The 25,011-nt window shown below is 46.3% G+C and overlaps 1 protein-coding gene across 1 annotated transcript in view; it reads right to left on the reverse strand.

Annotated features, from left to right (window-relative positions):
• Nucleotides 1-25,011, reverse strand: part of il17rd (interleukin 17 receptor D) — an 80,316-nt gene that overhangs the window by 17,840 nt on the left and 37,465 nt on the right. The window contains exons 2-8 of the mRNA XM_056272775.1: nt 17,030-17,090; nt 7,689-7,811; nt 4,484-4,602; nt 3,798-3,918; nt 2,876-2,920; nt 736-887; nt 487-552 (exon numbers count right to left, since the gene is read on the reverse strand). Of these exons, the coding sequence (XP_056128750.1) occupies nt 487-552; nt 736-887; nt 2,876-2,920; nt 3,798-3,918; nt 4,484-4,602; nt 7,689-7,811; nt 17,030-17,090 (687 nt within the window). The remainder of the gene's footprint in view (nt 1-486; nt 553-735; nt 888-2,875; nt 2,921-3,797; nt 3,919-4,483; nt 4,603-7,688; nt 7,812-17,029; nt 17,091-25,011) is intronic.

Below are 25,011 nucleotides of genomic sequence, written 5' to 3' on the forward strand. Positions count from 1 at the left end.
ATTCATTGTGACATTAGATAAGGTTGTCCATTATCTCAAGTTTATTTTTGTTAGTTATGCAAACAATGGCTACTCATATAAAAGAAAATCACCCTTCCCAGGAATGCAGCGGGGAAGAATTTCAAACTTTGCCAACTAGAAGATGATACCGCCATTTTTCTGAAAGACCAAAGTCAGCTTCGAAAGCAGTAGCTTTTGAGTTTAAGAACACCTCAATTCATGCTGATCAATGATTTTGTGAAAAGCGGTTTGTGAAAGTGCCTCCATCCATTTCTCCCATCCATGTGGCGAGAGCGGCAGCCAGTTTATAACTGGACTCCAGTTCGACCAGCTCCTCTGAGCACAGCGATGACTGAATGTCATGCAGAAACAACAGGCGTAATCCCCACTGACTGTCACGGCCAAGTACCACTACCACTAACTAGTACTACAAAACACCAGAGGGCCTGGATTGCAGTCCTGGCAGTGATGAGGACCAGGTTTTACCTCTATAGTGTAGGTCCCTGGACTCACGTCTTGCAGGATGCATGTGGTTTTGGGCTGGCTCATCTCCTACAGACAGATGGGGTACAACGATAAGACATGATTACATCCTGACAAAGCAATAAAACAGTAACATGTAGCTGAAGCATTGACTAAAATCATGGACATGTCCATCTGGGGGAAAAAGGAGTATGCAGAAGAGGCGGAGGGAAGGAAAGATGGAAACGGAAGTGGCATAGCAAGATCTGTTACCGGTTTGCAGCGCTGCAGCCTGAAAAGCGCTTCCTGTCGCAGTTTGTAGTACAGGAAGTACTGACTGAAGCCAAAAGAAGATGGCGCGTGGTCAAACACCACATGCAGGTTGGAGCCCAGCTGGGACACGTTGAGCGTCCTCGGTTTCCAAACTGCACACAGACAGAAACACCACATGAGAGCAGAACAGGGTTTCTACTCTTCAGGAATTTGTTCTCCAGTCTCAACAGTCTCGAAACCACAACACAAGCATACAATATAACTTATCTTTACAAGATAATAATTCCAGGACATTTGATCAATTTCATCATTTTCAAGGTGTTTTCTATTATTGGAAAACAAGTAAATTTCCAGGTTTTGCAGGATGCGTAAAAATCAAACTGTGTCCATTCAAGTGTTTTTTAATCTATGTGAAAGATGATAATAATAATAATAATAATACATTACAGAACACAGTAAAAAACAAGCAGCATTGTATCAGACAGCATAAAATCAAAACAAAGCAGGGTAGACAATAAAAAAGTTAACACAACAGATAAATATAAAATCATCATCTGCACAAAACTCAATGAAACGTGGATCAGACTGAATATGCCAGTTTGAAAAGGTGCGTTTTGAGATGGGATGTGAAGGTTGAAAGGGAGTCAGTGTTGTGAAGGTCTTGTGGGAGAGAGTTCCATAGGCGGGGAGCAGAATGACTGAAGGCTCTAGACTCTAGACCCCATGGTAGTCCAGATGGTGTAGTGAGTTGGAGAGCAGAAGAGGATCTGAGAGTGTGGGAGGGTGTGTGGATATGAAGGAGTTCAGAAAAATATGAAGTAGCTAGGTTATTAAGGGCCTTAAAGGTGAGGTGCAGGATCTTGAAGTCAATACGGTATTTAACAGTGAGCAAGTGGAGTTGCTGCAGAACAGGAGTGGTCTGATCTATGGAAGGAGTTCTGGTAATGATATGGGCAGCTGAATTTTGGACCAACTGAAGTTTATGAAGACACTTGAGGGGAAGACCAAGGAGGACAGAATTACAGTAGTCAATACAGGATGTAACCAGGGTGTGAGTGAGTATGGCGGTGCTGTGAGGTGTAAGTGACAGCTGAAGACGATTAATATTGCGTAGGTGGACGTATGTAGACAGAGTAACATTGTTGATGTGAGCTTCAAAAGATAATGTGCTGTCCAGGATGACACCCAGACTCTTAACCTGAGGTGATGCAAGAACTATAGAATTGTCAATAGTTAGAGAAAACCATCAGGTTTGGCCAAGATGGTGGTGATGTGGTGGTGTTGGACAGCCAGACAGTCTTCCAGTAGAACAGTGTTGTGATATAGTGGATGTAGGAGGCAGAGAAAACAGACCTGCTGACTCTGATTATCTGGGACTACAAACCAGGTGTAGCAGGACTACAAACCAGGTGTAGCAGCCATTGTGGCTGGTGTGCCATCAGCTCAGCAGTCAACAGTTCCCACCCTTGTAAAAATGGATCCTGGGACCAAAGCTAACACACAGCCTGATGTATTACACACTACATCACACTATGTGAACGCTGTTGTAAAGTCATATTGGTTGTCATGGACACATCAGCATCACGTCTCGGTGTTTTTTCCAACATGTACGTGTTTGCTGCTGCACCAGTGTTCGTCCTACCCAGTCAAAAGATCTCAGCAGCAGTGTAAGGAGACTGGAGAGTGTCTCCAACCATGGTGAAGATGACTGGTGGTGTTATGGAGCCTGACTCCACCACACACGTGGAGGTTTATTAATGGGAGAAAAATCCCAGATTTCAGCTTTAATATGAAACAACTTTTTTTCTGTTTGGATGGCACCTTTTTTTATGATCACCCTAATAAAGTACTCTACACTGAAGAAATGTCACTGAGCAGAAGACAGACTTGCATGAGGGCCGAATGCAGTTTAGATGACTATCGCAAACAAATAAAGAACTGAGATGATGACATAGATAGTAACACGGGCTGTGTCGCCTTTCCACATTACAACTGTCCAAGTTAAAAGCTGCTGATATGTGAAGCTGGCAGCTCCCCAACAATCAGCTGGGGGCCAAATTTAATTTACTTCCACAAGTACGGGTCCAAACCCAGTCGCTGCAGACCTGATTCATATATATGACATTTTAATATAACTTACAGGGTTTACACACGAGGTTGTCCGGCCCCAGGAGCGCCTCACAGGCTACAGGATAAACAGACACACACACACACACAGTACTGGTTAGTACAAACCTATGTGTTCCTGTCTTTGGAGAAGGTAATATTCAAAAATATTTAAGAATAATCTTTTTTCCATGACAAAGACAAGAATCAAGAAAATTAAGAAAAATGGTGAAGAAAAAGATGAAGGAAACGTGCCGACATTTACATCTCATCATAGACTTCATCTAGAAATGTGAGTGCGAATTTCATTATCGTCTCGTTTTTGACAGGTCAGACATGAACTTCCTGGCCACCATCATGTCTGAATCCCAGTCACAACCAGCTGAACTGTTATTAGTTTTCACCTCGTTTTCATCATCTTAACAAGGTAATCACCTTAATAAGGTCATCACCTTAATGAGGTCATCACCTTAACAAGGTCATCACATTAACAAGGTCATCTCATTAACAACGTCATTACCTTGAAAAGGTCATCTCATTAACAAGGTCATCACATTAACAAGGGCATGACATTAACAAGGTCATCACCTTAACGAGGTCATCTCATTAACAAGGTCATCTCATTAACAAGGTCATCACATTAACAAGGTAATGACATTAACAAAGTCATCACCTTAACGAGGTCATCTCATTAACAAGGGCATCACATTAACAAGGTCGTCAAGGTCATCACCTTAACAAGGTTATCACATTTACAAGGTCATCACCATAACGAGGTCATCACACATTAACAAGGTCATCACCTTGACAAGGTCATCACCTTAACAAGGACATCAAATTAACAAGGTCATCACCTTAACAAATCACCTCTCAACTAAGGATCCAAAATCAAACGTACAACCTTCAGCTTGTCCGGTGGATGTGAGGGAGGAGACAGGAAAGTGTGTTTTACTCACAGTTGGTCCGCACGAAGGACGGAGGGAAGAAACTGTCATTCATAAAAGTTGGGAAGGGAACCACTCGCACCATGTAGTCTGTGTCAAAGGTCAACCCCGAAAATGGCTGACTGCTCATCTTCTAAAGGAGACAAATGGAAATGAAACACCAAACAAAATGTGATCAAATTACAAAGCCTGCAGGCCGACTAACCGAGCAAGACAATGAAAGATAAATGGGCGTCCGGGTAGCGTGGCGGTCTGTTCTGTTGCCTACCAACACGGGGATTGTTGGTTCAAATTGTCGGGCGTCTCTACAGACATAATTGGCCGCGTCTGTGGGTGGGAAGCCAGATGTGGGTGCGTGTACTGGTCGCTGCACTAGCGCCTCCTCTGGTCGGTCAGGGCACCTGTTCCGGGGGGAGGGGAAACTGGGGGGGAATAGCGTGATCCTCCCACGTGCTACGTCCCCCTGGGGAAACTCCTCACTGTCGGGTGAAAAGAAGAGGCTGGCGACTCCACATGTATCTGAGGAGGCATGTGGTAGTCTGCAGCCCTCCCCGGATCGGTAGAGGGAATGGAGCAGCGACCGGGATGGCTCCGAAGAGTGGGGTAATTGGGGAGAAAAAGGGGGGGCAAAATCCTAACCCCCCCCCCAAAAAAAACCATGAGGTCTTGTTGTGTTTCAGTAAAGCCTTTGGCCTCACCGTGTTCCGGTAGGAGAAGTTGAGCTGGCGTGGGTCTTTAAGGATCAGGTGTTGACACTGCTTCCCCTCTGGATTTTTATCTTCCACATAGACTCTGAAGCCCTTCACATGTTCGATACCTGCAGAGAGAACCCACATCATCTTCATGTTCACACTTTGGTTCGTTTGTTCCGTCTGTCGAAAACATCATCAGGAAGCAGGAATCAGCAACACTTTGTCGTTTCACTTCATGTACACAAGTACATGAAGTGACATGAAACATTGTTTCCGCAGCCCACAGCAGTGCAACACAAACACAAAAACACACATCCAGACTACAAGAACACACATATCCAAACTAAGCAACAAAAAAATTACTGTCCAAGAGAAGGAACGCCAGCCAGGACGACTGTCGGAACTGCCGGTCTGCATGGGCTAGCGGTTAGCTTAGCCTGTCCTGCTTCCACGTCCTGTCAGACCACCACGGACACCACTGCACATTGTGGCCATTTTAGGGTTTGGGTAGGACTTCCTGGTCCTGATGTCAGCCGTGATGGAAACATAACCGAGAACTGAATGTGACTCTGCCAGCATGGCGTGACCTCATTACAGCCTCCATGATGGAAGACCACTACTACAGTGATCCCACATGGCATGATATGTACTCTGGTCTATGATGTGGTTGTGATCCAGCACTCTCTGACGCCTGTATAAGGACACACAACTATATCTGTTAACTCCTGACTCTCTTGTAACAGACTCTGGATAAAAGTAGTCGACACCGGCCGAGTTGTGAACACAGACAAACTTCCTCCCGTCTGAAGACGCAGGGTGTGTCTGTCACCCGCACCATCTCTGCTTCACAACCCGTCTCTCCTCTGGCTTGTTGGGTTGCTGGTGTTCATTATCACAGTCAGACCCTGCTGGCTATGTGAGGAGCGTGCCAAGGAAAACCTCCCTGCACCTCCCCCGCCCCCCCCCGCCTCCTGCACTTTAAAGTGTGCCAACACACCTCTGACTTATAATTATACTCAAATACCCAGACACACACATACACACACACACACACACACACACACACACATACAAAAGTTTGAACACATTTGCAGACACAAAACCACACATGAAGGGTCGTACACAAACATGTACAAACATGAACACATGCTCATTCATACTCATGCATGCACGCACACACACACACACACACACACACACACACACACACACACACACAGCTGTAGGGGTCTTGGTTGTGTGTAATGGCTGTGATGTGTAACACTGACAAATATTATACAATGCTTTGGTACAACACACAACAAACAGACATGTGTGCACACAGTGCTAAACACACACACACACACACACACACACACACACACAGGAGATGTTTCCTATTAGCTCTGCGGGTAACAGAGGCAGATGAAAGAGGGACGGAACTCCACACCTCCACCATCCCTCTGATGCTCTCTCTACCAGAGAGAGAGAGAGAGAGAGAGAGAGACAGAAGAGAGAGAGACAGAGAGAGAGCGAGAGACAGAGAGAGAGGGAGAGGGAGAGAGAGACAGAAGAGAGACAGAGACACAGAGAGAGCGAGAGACAGAGACAGGGAGAGAGGGAGAGAGAGAGAGGGAGAGAGAGGAAAGCAGTCAAACAGGTTTTCTATCTAGAGCTGGATTCTGGCAGCTCTACTCAAATACCAAAGCCTTGTCTGTCTCTCTGGAGTAGTCAAAGGAAGACAACGGCCTTTATTGTCACCTAGTGTGTGTGTGTGTGTGAGAGAGAGAGAGAGAGAGAGAGAGAGAGAGAGAGAGAGAGAGAGAGAGAGAGAGAGAGAGAGAGAGAGAGAGAGAGAGAGAGAGATCAGTTCCCTTTACACTGACTTGAAAGTGATTCAGACACACATTATCATTCACATGTGCTCTCTCGCTCTCTAAGTTTGCAGTCTTGTGTCCCACAATGCACTGGGTTCAGAAGCCATGACACCAAACCATCACCAAACGTCTGAACTCCAAACCATCGACCAGATCATCAGATCATTCACCAGATTCACCAGAAGCCCCGTTCCTGAAAGTAAACACAAGCACATATACTGAGATACTCCCTCACCTTCTCTGTCTTCCACTCTCCGTTTTATTCTCTTTATCAGCCCCCCCGCACACACACACACACACACCTACAAATGGAAGACCACAACAGACACACAGACAGACAGACAAGAATAAACACACTGACAAATGCAAATACAGACAGACAGTACATTTAATACAAAGCAAACAGACACACACAGACAGGCTAAAAACAGACAGACAGACAGACAGACGGACGGGCAGACGGATGGACGGACAGAAGGACAGACAGACAGATGGATGGATGGACAGAAGGACGGACGGACGGACAGACAGATGGATGGACAGAAGGACAGACAGGCAGATGGACAAACAGACAGACAGATGGACAGACAGACAGACAGACAGACGGATGGACGGACAGAAGGACAGACAGACAGACAGACACACAAAGACAGACGGATGGACAGAAGGACAGACAGACGGGTGCTTTCACACTAGGGACCCGGATGCGAGTACACTTGACCCCAAAGTCCAGTTTGATAAGTGTGAACACTGTGTACTGTACCCGGGTATGGATCAGCGTGGTCTCCAGGACGGTTCAGGTTCGCATCAGGTGAAACAACAACTGTACCAAAACACGGAAGTGGACGGCTAAGGCATTTCTCAATGCCGCCCGTCTCCTCCCAAATCTGCGTATGCGTGCAGCACGCGTCGATCTCATGTGTGTAGATATGCACGTGTGCTCGAGTACGGAACAACATTACTCTCCAAAGGAGTTGAATCAAGTGCAGCTGGACTTGGTATAGTATATCCGTGAAGACGTTTCGCCTCTCATCCAAGAGGCTTCCTCAGTTCGTGCCTTTCTGACTACACCAAGCTAGTCTGACTGGCTGGTGATGAGACTCAAAATGTATCCTCTTTTGGAGTCGTTGTCAGAGCTATAGAATTGGATAACCATGACCTGGATGAATGAAAACATTCACAGACAACAACATTACTCATGTGAAAGCTGAGCGCCGCGGTGGACCAACCGCACTCAGGCATGGTACGAAGCCATCGTACAGCATATGGAAATGCCCTTAGAGACAGAAAGACAGACAGAGATATATGGACGGGCAGACAGACAGGTGGGCGGGCAGACAGACGGACAGGTTTACCTAGCGGACTGGGAGACCAGTGGACGACCACCGCAGCCTGGCTGTCACAGGCCAAGTGAGTGAAAGAGACGTTGGTCACCTCATGGATGGCGTGTTTCCCCGGAGGACTGACCACCGAACAGTCTGCAGACAGAGAGAGAGAGAGACACAGAGAGACAAGAGACAGACAGATAACCTTATCAAAACTAGTACCACAACACTGTCTTCCCACTTTCCTCCAATTCTTGATCGTCCTTTGACCATTTCAGATTTCGGCCTGTGGTAGACTTCATAATGAATAGTTTAAATACTGACTAAAGAAAAATTTGGGAGAGAGAGAGACAGAAAGAGAGAGCGCGAGAGAGAGCACGAGAGAGAGAGAGAGAGAGAGAGAGAGAGAGAGAGAGAGAGAGTCTCTGTAACGTGCACAATACAGGACAATGTTGTCCGTATCTCTGTAGTCTGCTACAGCCAGCAGGCTTACCTCCGTCACCCATTGACTTTGGTGGACGACAGAAGGACGACAAATGTTATGGGGTGAGATGTTCATTTTCTTTTTCCCCACCCTTTTTCTTTCCAATTGTACCTGGCCAATTACCCCACTCTTCCAAGCCGTCCTGGTCACTGCTCCACCCCCTCTGCCGATCCAGGGAGGGCTGCAGACCACCACATGCCTCCTCCGATACATGTGGAGTCACCAGCTGCTTCCTTTCACCTGATAGTGAGGAGTTTCACCGGGGGGGGGGGGCGTAGCGTGTGGGAGGATCACGCTATTCCCCCAAGTTCCCCCTCTCCCCAAACAGGCTCCCCAACCGACCAGAGGAGGCGCTAGTGCAGCGACCGGGACACAGACCCACATCTGGCTTCCCACCTGCAGACACGGCCAATCGTGTCTGTAGGGATGCACGACCAAGCCGGCGGTAACACGGGGATTTGAACCAGCGATCCCTGTGTTGGTAGGCAACGGAACCGTCACGTCACCCGGATGCCCCAAGATGTTCGTTTTCTAATCTCCACCATTGAGAAACTTTCACGCAATGAATTCTGGTACATGTAGGCAAGGAGAAAGTTGGGTTTTTTTCTTGAAAATGAACTGTTTTAGTTTTAAAAGACCAGCCGGACCACCAAGACTTACTGGATGTGCACATCATTAGCAGCAAAACTTCCCATTACTAAATGATTAATGAGTAATCTGGTGCTTTTACACACATTAACCTTAACAGACAGCTTAGAAACATTCTTAACCATCTTGGGTTGTTGCTTTCTTCATTTGTTTTTTCATCTTAACTTAATCTCTTCCTCGCAGCACTTGTCAGACTAGCAGGCCTTTTCCATACATATGGTCTGGCTTGGCTTGGCTTGGCTCGGTTTGACTCGGTTTGACTCAGTTTGTCTTGGTTTGACTCGATTTGACTCGGTTTGACTTGGCCCATCAGACCAGCGTGGCTGGGATTTGCATCTCCATTACAACAGGGCTACCTGCTCAGAGGTGTGTCTTTAACTGATGACGCGTGTCTGGAGCTGATAACATTTAAAATCAGCGTCCTCTTCAGTGCTGTTTACTTTTGCACTGTGCAACGGTTGTTGGTAGCTAGCTGCATATCATGGACCCTCAGGCTGGTGTTTTGCTTGGTATCTACCGCTTATTGTGTGAAACATGGAGACAGGATAATGAAATGGGTCTGGAAGAGGCGAAGGCCATCTGATGTCACTGCAACCTGCTTGGTGGCAGGTCTCCGACTCCCGCGATGGTCCATCTCGGGTGTGACTCGGCAGGTTTGAACTGGTAATGGAAATGCAAATCGACGCAGCATGGTTTGACTTGGCGCGGCCAAAAGTGCCAATGGAAAAACCTCAGTGACTCTGTGGACCAGAGGATTTGTCCTCAACGTAAACATTTAGGAGGTTTGTGAAACTTAACCTTCACACTTGTAATGCTGTTATTAACAATTAATGAAAAATTAGATGATGATTATTGATGCTTTTAAACAACCTGCTACTGTTAACAAGTGTGTTATAAGACCTATAAGTGCCCTATTACTCGATTTATTAATCACGACTTTCCAGCAACTCATTACAGAGCGTGACCCCGTCTTCCAGTTTAACACCATCATGACCGACAACATAATCCCACACGGAACGTGCCAAACCAATATGGCCGTTAAACAAGAACCATGATAGATGGGGGGGGGGGGAGTGGACACAGAGTGGAGCAGCAGTAAGATTGAAGAGAGAATGAGGAAGATGAGAGAGGAAGAGAAGCATTCGGCCATGACCTTCTTCTTTGACCCCCGACCCTTCCGCTCATCCCTCTCTCCTCTTTCTCCAGAGAGAGAGGCTTTGCAGAGAAAGAGATGGAGGAGAAAGAGGAGCAGTGAGTTGTGTCCTATCCCACGCCTCCTCCTCTGTCCTGCTAAACTCCTCTCTCCGCCCCCCACATATTCTTCATCCTCCTAGTCTTCCTCACCTCGCCTCTGCCCTTCTGCTGATCAAAAGAGAGATAGTCAAGAGGAAAGAGGGGCAGTCAGTCGTGTAGCCCCCCCCATTAGCAGAGGAGAGGATTTGGGAAAGTTTCAGTGTCTTCATGTCTCATCGCTGAGCAGCTATGGAAAGGAGGAGGAGAAGAAAGGAGAGAAGAAAAGAGGAGAGGAGAGAGTCGTGGTGAAGGAAGAAGAGAGAGGAAAGAGGAAGACAGATGGATAAGAGAAGTGATATGTACTGGAGTGGACGCTACAGAATGGTTGTACAGTAACACAACACTTTTCATCTTACTGAATAAGGTGCAGTTAGACAACAGCAACACCTCCACACTCACCAGTCCTGCAGACGGAGCCTGTTGGAGTGGAGTGACTAAATATGGAGACAGTTGAGAAACATATCACCCAGATAGGACATGAAAGCCCTGGTAGCGTTTTCTCAGTTTGTTACAAAACTGACTGAATGTGTTTTTCTTCAGTTTGGTCACCAAGCAGCTCCACATGACACCCCCCCAGCTTCCTCCTACACCCTCTGGAGATCATGTCCAGTGCTACACCGCCACCAGATCTTATCTCCTCACCATATTACTGTCTGGCCTGTTTTACCTTACAGTGTTCCTGATGAAATTGGAACTTCTGCCCTTTTTCCACATGTACTGACACCCCAGACACTGAGGAGGGCACAGACCAGAGCCTTGTTGGAGCCCCCCCCCCCCAGGCCAGAGAAATGAGGAGGGCCACGAAATGATTTGAAATGAATTGCCAATTATTATCATTACCTCTCATGTTAGTGGAGTTTCTTGAAACTGAACTGAAAAAGGGGGGAGAAAAGAAAGAGAGAAAAAGAGATAGAGAGAAAAAGAGAGAAAGAGAGAGAGATAGAAAGAGCGAAAGAGAGCAGAGAGGAAAAGGGAGGGAGAGAGAGAGAAAGAGAGAAGCAAAGTCAGAAAAAGAAAAGAGAGCAAGAGGAAGAGGATTGCTCAGTCGTGTCTTGATCTCCACCCACTTCTATTCTCCTCTTTCATGCTAGTAATCCATCCCCCCATCCACCCCCCACAAAGGCTCTAGGTAGAGACGAAGGGAAAGCGATGAGGTGTAACAAACCCCCATTGCACCATGAGCACACGCACACGCACACACACACTCGTGCATTTCAATTGTGATGCTAAAATAAGTCAAAGCGTATCAAAGTATTCATGTGCATGCACACATACACACACCTAGACACACATACACACATGCACACACAAATGCACACACGTGCACAGTGACACATGACAGTGAGTCAGTCTGTTGGTCATTTGAGGTGAGTTGAGGCTGAATATCAAAGTAAATATGTTTATCAGGCTGTTTAATACCGGCCCACCGCCTGAAGGTCTGCATTGAAAACACACATATGTTGTATAGAGAGCAGCCTTCTTTATACTGACAGGTCACATCACCACGAACACTCATCTGCCAGAGCTGCAGGACAATGATTTGACCTAAACCATTTTAATATTGCTGAAGGTATCCTTTAGTATTGTTGTCACGCTCTCTCTCTCTCTCTCTCTCTCTCTCTCTCTCTCTCTCTCTCTCTCTCTCTCTCTCTCTCTCTCTCTCTCTCTCTCTCTCACACACACACACACACACACACACACACACACACACAGCTCTCCTCGCTCACGGTCAGGGACAAAAGCGAAAGGCAGGGATCAGGAACTTGACTTTAACAATGAAAAGAAAAAAGGACTGAGAGGAGGAGGAGGAGGGAGGGAGGGAGGGAGGATGGGTCGTTTAATGCAAGATGCGATCCAGCTGCCATCTTGAAAGTTTAACTTGAAATTCATTTATTTTTTTATTTTTCTTAATCAACCTGAAAAGTCAAAGTACTCAAGTTTCAGCTCACATCCCTCTGACAGGAAGTCCATATCTGACAGGAAGTCAGTATCTGGACAGAGAGGACGTGGCTTTAAATGAGTCAAGTTAATCATTTAGATAATTTACTATGTCAGATCTTTCACTATCAATGGCATTTTATGAATCACAATATTTCTTTACGGCAGATAAAGTCAACAGTTCACGACCATGGCGGTCATTTTGACCGTTTTGATTTTTAAATTTTAATAACTGCGGGGTGGGGATACAGACCTGCCGCTCCCTGAGTGCTCCTCAAACTGCATATATTTGCATTAAAATTAGTTTTAGATCAATTGCACAAAAAAGTCACAAGATCTACCTAACACGACCATGACCGCTCAAAATGGCCGCGCGTAATTTGCACGTCATGTCAGTATTTGTGACGTAGGTTGGTCGCGTCATTTCCTTCGCAACGTTCTTTTTTTTTACGTTTCACGTTTTTTCCGGCGTGGGAAGATGGCGGCGCGAAGTCACGTTTGCAGCGTCTTTGTCCGTGTCTACGTCTTCGTCTAAGTTTGTATCAGTCGTGTGAAGTTTTTATTTTGATCTTCGAGTTTTTATTTTATTTTATTTATTTATTTGGTTAGGACAGGGGTCGGGAACCTTTTTGACTGGGAGAGCCATAAAAGCCAAATATTTCTAAATATATTTCATTGAGAGCCATATAGTATTTTTAACGTATAATAAATTAAATATGTCTTACTTTTAATGCGACTTCTGGTGCTGCATGGTTTTGCCGATGGCCTTGTAGTCTGGTTCATACGTGGTGAGGTTGAGCTTCATGCAGGCGTTGAGGCTTCCATCAGTTAAACGTGAGCGTAGGTTGGTCTTAATGTTCCTCATATGCAAGAAAGACTGTTCACATGCATATGGAGAGCCAAACATGGTCAATACGGCAATACTCACACGCTGCATTGTGTGGTATGTCACAGGAAGCTCGTTCCAAGTTTTAAGAATCAGCTGGTCTTCAGGTTGAAGATTTTTCATTTCTGTCCACTTGTGTTCCCTCGCCAGCTCTGCTCGCTGTCGCGCAAGACTTTCCAACTCTCCATTAAGTGACTTGAACTTACTCATCCACATGTCTGATGCCTTCAGGTCAGCAACTTCCAGCTCAAAGTCTCCGATAGAGACCCCGGGGATGCATGTCAGGTCGATTTTGTCCACTGCACACTCATGTGGATGAGTGATGAACTTGAAAAGACCAGTGCGCGCACGAAATTCTCCAAAACGTGCTTTGAATGACTGCAGGAGATTGAACGTAAAGCCAGCTAGCTGCTGGAGATCCAGATGTTGAGTGGAGTCACTTGCTAAGCATGCATCTCTAAATTGTTGCAGTCTTTCAAAGTGCAGAAGACGACCTGTTTCAATGTCCCTGAGAAAGACTTCCAGATGGCTTTCAAATGCAAACACTGCTTGTTGAAGGGATGAGATTGTATTTCCAATACCTTGCATTTTCACATTGAGCTGGTTCAGATGGCCAGTTATGTCCACGAGACGGTGAAACTGCAGGAGCCAGTCAGTGTTGTCTAGCTCAGGATGCTTGACGCCTTTCATTTCAAGAAAAGTCCGGATTTCACTCAGGCAAGCTGCAAAACGGCTGAGCACCTTCCCCCTTGACAACCAACGCACGTTGCTGTGTAAAAGCAGACCGGGATAATGATTCCCAACTTCTTCTAACAGAGCTTTAAACTGGCGATCATTTAAAGCTCGGGCAACAATAAAGTTGACCACTCGAATGACCAGAGACATCACCTCGCCAAGCTCCTGGCCACACGTCTGAGCGCAAAGCGCCTCCTGGTGCAGGATGCAATGAAAACTTAGGATGGCTCTCTTTTCATGTTCACGGAGAAGCGCTACAAATCCTTTGTTCTTCCCCAACATACAGGGTGCACCATCAGTACAGACAGAAATAAGTTTATCCATCGGTAGTTTTTTTTCTTTAGCAAACTCCATGAAAGACATGAATAAATCCTCTCCTCTTGTTGTCCCTTTCATTGGCAAAACAGCCAAGCTTTCCTCACGCAGTGTGTCACCTGCAGCATACCTGGCAATGATACTGCGCTGAGATAGATGGCTAACGTCTGTTGACTCATCTAACGCGAGAGAAAAGTATGTCCCGGCGTTTATGTCCTTAATTTGTGTTTCCTCGACTTGATTTGCCATCATGATGCTACGATCGTGCACAGTTCTTGCTGACAGGGGCATGTCTTTTATTCGTTTGATTATCTTGTCTTTATTTGGGAAGTCATCAAGCAGTTCATTGGCCACATCAAGCATGAATGTTTTGGCATACTCGCCATCTGTGAATGACTTTCCATTCCTTACTATTGCCAAAGCCCCCGCAAAGCTAGCGGAATTCCCGTCACCTTGCTTGGTCCACACACGTAGTTGCTGCTGACTCGTCTGCACTCTCCGCTGTAGCTCCTCGCGTGCCCTTTTCCTGCTGTCCCCCGCTGGATATTTCGATGCAAATGAAGCATGGTGCGTATCGAAGTGCCGCTTTATATTTGACCGTTTCATCGATGCAATTTTATCATTGCATATTAGACATACCGCAGATCCTGCTCTCTCCACAAATGCAAATTCCTCTGTCCACGCAGCCTGGAATGCACGGTAATCATCGTCTTTTTTTCTTTTCGCCATCTTTTCCGTTACAAGGGTTGAAGCGCATAAACTAGTTGGCTATCTGATAAAATTGATTTCTTCACCTTTACAATGACCCGGACATGCTCGCGAGCCATTGGTTCCCGACCCGACCCACGGGTGACCCGTGACCCGTGAAATTTATCTTCAAAACTAATTTCTGTTTACTTTAAAATGACACAGTATTATTAAGAAATATCACAAGTATTTTAAAATCAGTTCCAAACTGATTTTTTTGAAAAAAAAATTTTTTTTCAACTCAAAATTGTCTGGGAGCCATATGCCGTCACCGGAAGAGCCATATATGGCTCGCGAGCCATAGGTTCCCGACCGCTGGGTTAGGATGTCTGGGAGAGCTGGTGTTGGATCGGCTGAGACAGCCTGGTCTGCTGTCGTCCTGTGGGCCGAAGAACCACGGCCTTGCCTGGAGCAGTGCCCGAGAAGGAAGCACCCAGGGCGGTCTGATAGGGCGCGGAAGCGGTGCAGCTAAGCTAACTGCTAGCCCATGCAGACCTGCAGCTCGACAGTCATCCTGACTGGCCTTCACTATCCGGACAACGGGATTTTTGGACTGTGTTGCACTGAACGGACCGTGTAGTTCAGTGGTTCTCAACCTTTTTGGGGTCCTGGACCCCCTGCGTATTTTTGATCTACCCTGAGGACCCCTCCACCTGATCTTGGGGGAGGGGGGTTGCAATTTGATAGAAACAGTAGAAACTGCATTTTAAATTGCATTATAGCATTTATTCACTCTTTGTAACTTAGATATATGTAACAAAACAGAATACTTATGCAGTAACTTTCAGATATATGTAACAAAACAGAATATGTATTCAGTAACTTTCAGATATATGTAACAAAACAGAATTTTTATGCAGTAACTTTAACAACGCAAACGGGAGCGAGATCTCTTATTAAAATACAATAAATTACACTTGTGAAACAGATGTAATTAGAGAAAAAAGTCCCGTTACCCTTTATAGTTTAGGTAGATAAAGGTCTCAGTCACATTTGAGTAAAATAATCCTATTTCTATAAATGTCATAGGATCTTTTTTTTAAAGATATTTTATTTTCACGGACCCCTTGCAATTTCACCACGGACCACTAGGGGTCCGCGGACCCCCGGTTGAGAAACACTGGTGTAGTTAACGGTTTGTGTGTTTTGTTTTGTTTTGTTTTTTTGCTTTGTTTTCCGTTTTTGGGGGTGTTTTTGGAAATTTGGATATGTTTTTATCTTTCGTGTTGCACTGCTGTGGGCTGGGTGAAACGAAATGTCGTTTCTTTCGTGTCAAGTACACGATAGAAATTACAATAAATTGTTCTTGTTCTTGATTCTCATTACCTCTGTTAGATTAGCAATATGTGTTTTCCGTTTTGTTTTTCAGGTTATATTTTCACTTTTTCAGTTTTGCTATTCAAGTTTGACCATGTCTCTGATGTAAGTTGTTTAAAAATAGTATTATAGTTGTTACAATGTTAATTTTGGCGTCAGTTAGTTTCATAACAGACATACTAACATATGCCACGCATTAATATCTCAGTTGGGTATTTATCTTGACAGTATAGAGTTTAAAAACCGTGGCGGTCGTTTTGACCGCCCATTGTCGTTTCAGGTAGGAGTGAACTCCCGGTTGTTCTAGTGTTAAACGTCGCGAAGTTAAAATAAACTTGCTAGCAGTCACAGACAACGTTGTGCTATGGAAAAAGCGAGGGATCTGAAAGAAGACAGACGTAGGTTGAAATTATGTGCAGGGACAGAAGTAAAACTCATCATTAAATGCAGAACAGCAGCAGTGTGTTAGCCTGGGAGGGTAAACTAGCAGCGGTGTGTTAGTCTGGGAGGGTAAACTAGCAGCGGTGTGTTAGTCTGGGTGGGTAAACCAGCAGCGGTGTGTTAGTCTGGGTGGGTAAACTAGCAGCGGTGTGTTAGTCTGGGTGGGTAAACTAGCAGCGGTGTGTTAGTCTGGGTGGGTAAACCAGCAGCGGTTTGTTAGTCTGGGTGGGTAAACCAGCAGCGGTGTGTTAGTCTGGGTGGGTAAACCAGCAGCGGTGTCATAGTCTGGGTGGGTAAACCAGCAGCGGTGTGTTAGTCTGGGTGGGTAAACCAGCAGCGGTGTGTTAGTCTGGGTGGGTAAACCAGCAGCGGTGTGTTAGTCTAGGTGAGTAAACCAGCAGCGGTGTGTTAGTCTGGGTGAGTAAACCAGCAGCGGTGTCATAGTCTGGGTGGTTAAACCAGCAGTAGTGTGTTAGTCTGGGTGGGTAAAGTGAAAGCCGGCCTGCAAACAGGATCTGCTCTCTGTTCTGCTGCAGCCACACAGGGCAGACACACCAGTCAACCTACTGTCTGTTCTGAGGGCCACGCCGAGCCTCCTGCCTCCCTCATCCGGACTGGGCTGCACCACCTGAGGGAGAGGACGGAGATAGGAAAATACAATTAACCACACGGGTTTAAACAAACGACACCCGATGTGATTAAAAAGTCTCAACGTGGGTTTTCACTTTGTGAATTTCACGACTCGGTATGAAGAACAGAGGCTGTGAGGAGAGTCTTCACATTGCTGCTGAACAATAACACACACACACACCTGAAACTAATCAGCACCATCAGAAAAGCCCCCCCACTGTTCGTGTGTACAAGAGTCACAACCCAGCTGCCTTTGTATGAATGTGTGTGTGTGTGTGTGTGTGTTAGACACCTTTTTACAGAGGTGGAGGAGGGTGTTAAGACAGAGAACCAGCTAATTAGCATCACACACACACACACACACACACACACAGGGCTGTTTGTCCTGCAGGATATTAAAAGGGGTTTCTACAGCCCTCATAACCTCGTCCACTCGTTCCTCTTTCCGCAGTCCTTCCATCCATCTTTTCTCGTGTTTTTAAATCTGATCCTGTGAGCCCTGATCTGGGGTCAGAGGTGAAGATTCCACCCTGGTGTTTGGATATTAGAAAGACAGAAATATCGACGCATATGAGAACGGGACCAGTAGAAAACATTAAACACTTCTGCAGCTGTTCTGTTTCCACACGGGGGCTCCGTCACTTCTGGACAAATTAAAAAATTCAACAAGTCCATGTTTTTCACACAGTATGTTCACTTATATGACGAAAGACGGCTCTTCAGTCGTAAGGGGACTCAAAACGTCACGCAGCGTTATGTCCGTGTGTCCAGGCCACTGGTAGTGACAAAACACAAACGGCTTTCAACCCTGATTCTGACTAAGAATTACAACTGAAGGTGTCTCGTATTAATGAAGTGCTAAGTGACTGTACAGAGCAGGAGAATATGAGGGGGGGCGGGGGGGAGCAAGAGAAAGAGAGCGTGAGAGGGGAGAGAGAGAGATTGAGGGGGGAAGGGGAAGAGAGATAGAGGGAGAGTGAGAGAGCGAGAGGGGGAGGGGGAGAGCAAGAGAGTATGGCGGTCTTAAAACTTCAAATGAACAGCTTGGGGTGACAAGGACCACAGGAGACTAGGCTGTTAAAGAAATACAACACACACACACACAAATACACACAGAGGGTCAGCCTGCGGTCAGAACAAGGCTAAGGTATTATTATGGTCTGGCAGCCCTTGGGGGGTAAAATAAAAAGCAACATCACAGCTCTGGAGAACACAAATTAGCCTGTAACACACACACACACACACACACACAGTAACAACTTTAAATGAATCCTCTCTAGACTATTTAGTTAAAGGCGTTCTTCAGTTTTCCTGACTGTTGTACTGTGTTATCACTGTTGTACTGTGTATGACTGTTGTACTGCGTACGACTGTTGTACTGTGTTACGACTGTTGTACTGTATAGCTGTTGTACTGTGTACGACTGTTGTACTGTGTACGACTGTTGTACTGTATGGCTGTTGTACTGTGTACGACTATTATACTGTGTTATGACTGTTGTACTGTGTACGACTATTATACTGTGTTATGACTGTTGTACTGTGTACGGCTGTTGTACTGTGTACGGCTGTTGTATTGTGTATGGCTGCTGTACTGTGTACGACTGTTTTGTATGACTGTGTTGTCATGATGTTTGTGCGGCAGTAAAGGCTGCTGTGACTGTGTGCACGCTGACCTCCCGTCACGACCCCTTTGCCGTTGTAGAAACCAGTTTGAAACTTAAACGTGACGTGGAGGTCTCTCAGCTTTCTGTTCAGCTGCTGTCTCAACATTTACAGCTGAAAACAACAACATCTGAGAAGTTTCTCAGAGTTTGAGGTTTACCGAAAGCCAGTTCCGCCTCCATTACCTCCAGTATTATTCAACTGAGCAGCTTTCGAACAGAAGCCGCTAAAGTTTTCCACTTCCGGTGTGGGAAGATGGCGGTGTGAATTCATGTTTGAGGCGGCCTCACCCTGTACCGTCCATGCAGTATCTTTGTCCACGTCTAAGTTTGTCTTCATTTGGTGGCTGGGAGAGCTGGCGCTGGATCGGCTGGGAGAGCTTGGTCTGCTGTGTCCTGTGGGCCCAGGGACCATGGCCATTCCTGGAGCTGCGCCCAAAGAGGAAACACCGAGGGCGGTCTGACAGGACACGGAAGCAGGGCAGGCTAAGCTAACTGCTAGCCCACGCAGACTGGCAGTTCTGATAACACCAAGGGTGGCCTGGCAGCGGCCTCGCCTAGCCTTGACTGTGTTTTTAATGTCGTTGTGGGGAGTGAGGGGAGGTGTGTCAAAGGTGTCTGGCTGGGAGAGCTAGCATTGGATTGGCTGAGGGAGCCTGGTCTGCTGCATCCTGTGGACCCAAGGACCACGGCCCTGACCGGAGTTGCGCCCTAAGAGGAAACACCGAGAGCGTTCTGACAGGACGCGGAAGTGGGGCAGGCTAAGCTAACTGCTAGCCCATGCAGATGGGCAGTTCCGACAGTCATCCTGGCTGGCGTTCGTTCTCCTGGACAGTGATTTTGTTTGTTTAGTTTGGATATATGTGTTCTTGTAGTTTTTGGATATGTGTTTTTGTCTTTGTGTTGCACTGCTGTGGGCTGAGGGAAACGATGATCCATTTCATTTCATGTGCGCAAGTGCATGAAATGAAATGACAAATAATGTGTATCTGATTCTGATTCTAAATATCAGTTTTTGAGAATGGATTTAAATTCGCCTCAGAGTCGACGCTTAATCAAGTTTTCTAAGTGTTGGGGAAAACCTACAACAAACGAGACTAAATGGAGCTGAACAAGGCCGGTGTTAGCCATGTAAAACCACGGTGCACTAGACTAAACTAGTGTGAACTAAAGCAGCTGTGTGTAATTCCACTTCAAACCATGACCTCGATCTCTCACTCATGTGAACAACAGCAAATCAAACCAAGTCCAAGAAATTCATGGATGTCATTTTCAAACGCTCTCAGCAGAGTTCACTCTGCTGGGACCAAACCCTTGTTTATTGAGGACCGGGGTGAGACGAGTCTTTCAGGGGGCGAGACTTCAGTCAGATTCAATCGCTCAATCGTGAATCACTGTCAACCCTGCTCCTCTGTGTCTAAATGTGGAAATCTGGAAGTTGGAAGGCAGTGTTTAAGTCAGTACTGTTCAGAAACCCCATTCCTGGGCATCCAGGTAGCATGGTGGTCTATTCTGTTGCCTACCAATCCGGGGATTAATGGTTCGAATCCCCATGTTACCTCCTGCTTGGTTGGGTGTCCCTACAGACACAATTGGCCGTGTCTGCGGATGGGAAACCAGATGTGGGTATGTGTCCTGATCGCTGCTCTAGCACCTCCTCTGGTCGGTCGGGGCGCCTGTTCGGGGGGACTGGAGGGGAACAGCGTGATCCTCCCACACGCTACGTCCCCCTCCTCACTGTCAGGTGAAAAGAAGCGGCTGACGACTCCACACGTATCGGAGGAGACGTGGTAGTCTGCAGCCCTCCCCGGGTCGGCAGAGGGGGTGGAGCAGCGACCGGGATGGCTCGGAAGAGTGGGGTAATTGGCCTGATACAATTAGGGAGAAAAAGTGGGAAGAATCCACAAAGAAAAAAAGAAACCCCATCCTGGTATTTACTAGTCGTATTATAACTTAAGAAAACCTGAATGAATCCAAACCGACGGAAGAGAAAAGATAGAGTGTGGTGTTAGTCCTCACCTCGCTCTCTCAAACACACACACACATACCCGGACAGAAGAAACAAGAGGGAAAGAAAGTCAGTGGAAGAGAGGCAAGAAGATGTTGTGAAGAGGAATGGAGAGAGGTGGTGGCGGGCTGTCTGAATTCAATTACGTATTTTCTTGTGGGACTGAGCAGGGATTTCCTACGTCATCCAAAAGCATCACAGCTCCTTGGACCAGCACCAGTGGTACTGCTAGCTTTTTGTTGAAGCCCAAAACTGCAAACTGATTACAACTTTGAGTGATCATATCATCAGCCAATCAAATTTTGACATGTAGTGCCAGAACGCCCCAGGGCCCTGCGATGTATCGGTGTGCTAGCCCCCGAGGCCATCAAAGACTTGAGCTTGACCGGCAAACAGATGGAAAACGCAATGGCCACCGCATTCACAGATATTGTTGCTGATCTACTTCGGGCACCATTTTCAAGGCAACTGTTTGAAGAAAAGAAAGAAATCAGTAGAGGAAGACCTACACGATCGATGGGCTTCCAAGGCCAGCAAAGGTTTTGTGCGGCACTTCCCCAGGAGCAATTACCACCGCCATGTCGGGTTGACAGCTAGCACAGAGCGGAACAAGCCATTTTGCTGGCCATGTGTACTTTTTAATACCCAGTGAGGGTACGTGGAATAGCACTGGTTTTACCAGCCTTAACAGCTTCATCAAGGCAGCATTCAAATATCAGGCTACCAAGCCTCACCTCATGGCGGTGGTACCTTTGAAGACGTTTGGTGTGTCCAGGGTGGATTTGCAGCTTGATGAGCAGCAGAGATGAGACAGGCCTTCACAATAAGTGTTTAAAAACATACTGAAGTGCCTTATCGATTGTATAATGTTTTTGGGACTGCGAGAATGATCTTTTAGGGGACACAATGAAACGAAATATAATTTCCCCCAGCCCACAGCAGTGCAACATGAAGACAAAAATAGATATCCAAACTACAAGAACACAAGCTACAAAAAATTATATATATATATATATATATATATATATATAAACTACAAAACCACATATATCCAACATATCAAAAAAGAAAAAAAATTTCACAGTCCAAGAGAGCTAACATTAGGATGACTGTCGGAACTGCCGGTCTGCATGGCCTAGCAGTTAGCTTAGCCTGCCCCGCTTCTGCATCCTGTCAGACCGCCCTCAGTGTTTCCTCCTCGGGCACAGCTCCAGGCAGGGCCGTGGTCCCTGGCCCCACCGGACGTGGCAGACCAGGCTCCCCCAGCCAACCCAATGCCGGTCTTCTGAGCCAGACACCTTCAATACACCTCCCTGCATTCCACATGACCACACCAAAAACACAGTCAGTGCCAGGTGAGGCCGCCGCCAGACCGCGCTCGGTGTTATCAGAACTGCCGGTCTGCATGGGCTAGCCGCTAGCCTACCCCACTTCCGCGTATTGTCACACCACCCTCGGTGTTTCCTCTTCGGGCGCAGGTCCAGGCAGGCAGGGTCTTGGTCCCTGGGCCCACAGGACACAGCAGACCAAGCTCTCCCAGCCAATCTAGCACCAGCTCTCCCAACCATTAAATAAAGACACAAACTTAGATGCAGACATGGACAAAGACACTGCATGGACGGTACTGGGTGAGGCTGCCGCAAAAGTAAGTTCGTGCCACCATTTTCCCACACCAGTACTGGGTGAGGCCGCTGCAAATGTGAATTCACGCTACCATCTTCACACACCAGAAGCGGAAGAAAAGTCCCTGAATCGAGGTAATTACTTGGAATTACTAAATTTGTTCTCAGAATACAATGCCGGATTGCAACACCACCTTGCCACTGCCATGTTTTTAAGGGAAATTGGGAAAAATTCAAAATGATCTCATACATGCTGTTGCTGAGGTGCTAAATGACGCCATGAAGAAAGCGATCAACCACACCAACGTCGTTGCTGTTATGGTCAATGAGACCACCGATTTCAGTAATACAGCACAGCTGCCACTTGTCCTCAAGTACGTTACTAAAATGGGTGTAAAAGAGATTTTTAAAATTTGAGGGCGTTACAGAGAAAATACAAGTCCATGATCTAGCTGCTTTAGTACTTGAAGTGTTGGACAGCTATGATTGTAAAACAAAGTCAGTGGCTCAGTGCTATGATGGCGCTGCTGTAATGTCATCAGGACTTAATGGAATACAGGCTCACGTAAAAGAATTAATCCCCAGGCTCTCTTTGTGCATTTATGCACACACATTAAATCTTGTTATGTCCCAGGGAGCATCAAAAATTTAGGACTGCATATACTTTTTTGGAATCTGGGAGGAATGTCTCCTTTTTTCCCCGTTCTCCCAAACAGACTAAATTTTTGGATTGAATTTTGTGAGAAGGATGCCACAAGTCTCTCAAATGAAGTGGAACTTCAACTCCAGATTGATGTGCACGGTCCATAACAAAAGAGTTGCGCTGTGACAGCACATCCTTGACCACGCCGAGGATTTTGACCATGAAACAGTACACTGTACATCAGGACACTGATCACAGTTGAGAAGCGTTGACTGTTTTTTTAATTTTCTTTTTGCTTTCATTGGAACTTTTGACTTTGATGATGTGATCTTCGGAATTCTTCAAGACAAGAGCTTAGACGGGCAATTCAGTCTGGCCAGAATTGCAGATTTTTGCCAGTCTTAAAGGTGAGCGGGGAAATTTTGATGGCATCTTTGAGAAGAGAGTGGGGGCTGGGGGACAGCCAAGCACAGCCAGAGGAAGACCAGACCCTTGCACGCACTACAGAGAGCTACACACCACTGTAACCAACAGCATCCACACACAAATGAAGAATCGATTTGAAGATCACAAATGACTGCCGTTTGTTGCATCGCTGGATCCACAACTGTTCGGACAATTTAAGCAGACATCTCCTGAAGCAGAGCTCAGGAGTCTGGGTGAGAGCTACCGAGCACAGTTTGACTTTGCCAGACTCGGAGCTGAGCTCAAAGTGATGTATAACGTGACAAACTTTCAGGGGAAGTGCCCAAGAGATCTATTGAGTTTTCTGATGAACACAGGGCTTTCAGTCAGTATGTCACAACTTTGTTGTGACATACTGACTCCTTGATCCTGACTCCTTGATCCTAACAAATACCAGTGTCCACAGCCTCAGTTGGGCGATCTTTCTCGGCTCTCAAACACATAAAAACGTATACAATGAATACAACTGGACAAAAACTCTCGGCACTGGCATCTATATCTCCGTAGAGAAGGAGCTGTTCATTCATCTTAAGCAGAACGAAAAACATTTAACCAAAGTTCCAGTAAACTTCATCGCAACTTCTTGTAGTCAGACACAGCAATAAAACCAATGTTTTCTAAATGAACTGAACAAAATAAATTCTCATTAATACATGTGATAGGATGCAGAAACAGGGCAGGCCAAGCTAACTGCTAGCCCATGCAGACCGGCGGTTCCAATAACACAGAGGGCAGTCCGGCGGCAGCCTCGCCTAGCCTTGACTGTGTTTTTAGTGTCGTCATGTGGAGTGCAGGCAGGTGTGTTGAGGGTGTCTGGCTGGGAAAGCTGGCATTGGCTCAGCTGAGAGAGCTTGGTCTGCTGCGTCCTGAGGGCCCAAGAACCATGGCCCTGATCGGAGCTGCGCCCGAAAAGGAAACACGGAAACACTGAGGGCGGTCTGACAGGACACGGTAGCGGGGCAGGCTAAGCTAACTGCTAGCCCATGCAGACCGGCAGTTCCGACAGTCATCCCGGCTGGCGTTCATTCTCTGGACAGAGGAATTTTTGGACTGTGTTGCACTGAGTGGACTGTTTTGTTAACCGTTTGTGGGTTGTGGCTTGTTTTGTTCTCTCTGTTTTTGCACGTTTCTGGTGGTGTTGTTTTTGGGAAATTTGAAATGTGTTGTTGTGTTTTGTGTCACACTGCTGTGGGCTGGGGGAAATGGAATTTCGTTTCTTTTGTGTACGCAAGTACACGAAAGAAATTATAATTAACTGCTCCTGATTCGTGGGAATGAGACCCTGTGTCTAAATGAGACTGCCTGTCTAAATAAAGGTTAAATTTAAAAAAAAGAAGAATAAAAAATGAGCTCTTTCATTATTACATTTTCTGAAAATGGGGGGAGCAGTTCATTACAGAAGGCCCTGACTGAAACCCTATGGTAGGTACGTGTGGAGAGAAGAGACATTCCTCCATGTTTGTTGTCTTCCTGCTGCCAGGTGTTCCTCACTAATCATAATTATTATCTCTCACTCTC

This window comes from Lampris incognitus, chromosome 2 (assembly GCF_029633865.1).
Source record: "Lampris incognitus isolate fLamInc1 chromosome 2, fLamInc1.hap2, whole genome shotgun sequence".
Taxonomy (NCBI): Eukaryota; Metazoa; Chordata; class Actinopteri; order Lampriformes; family Lampridae; genus Lampris; species Lampris incognitus.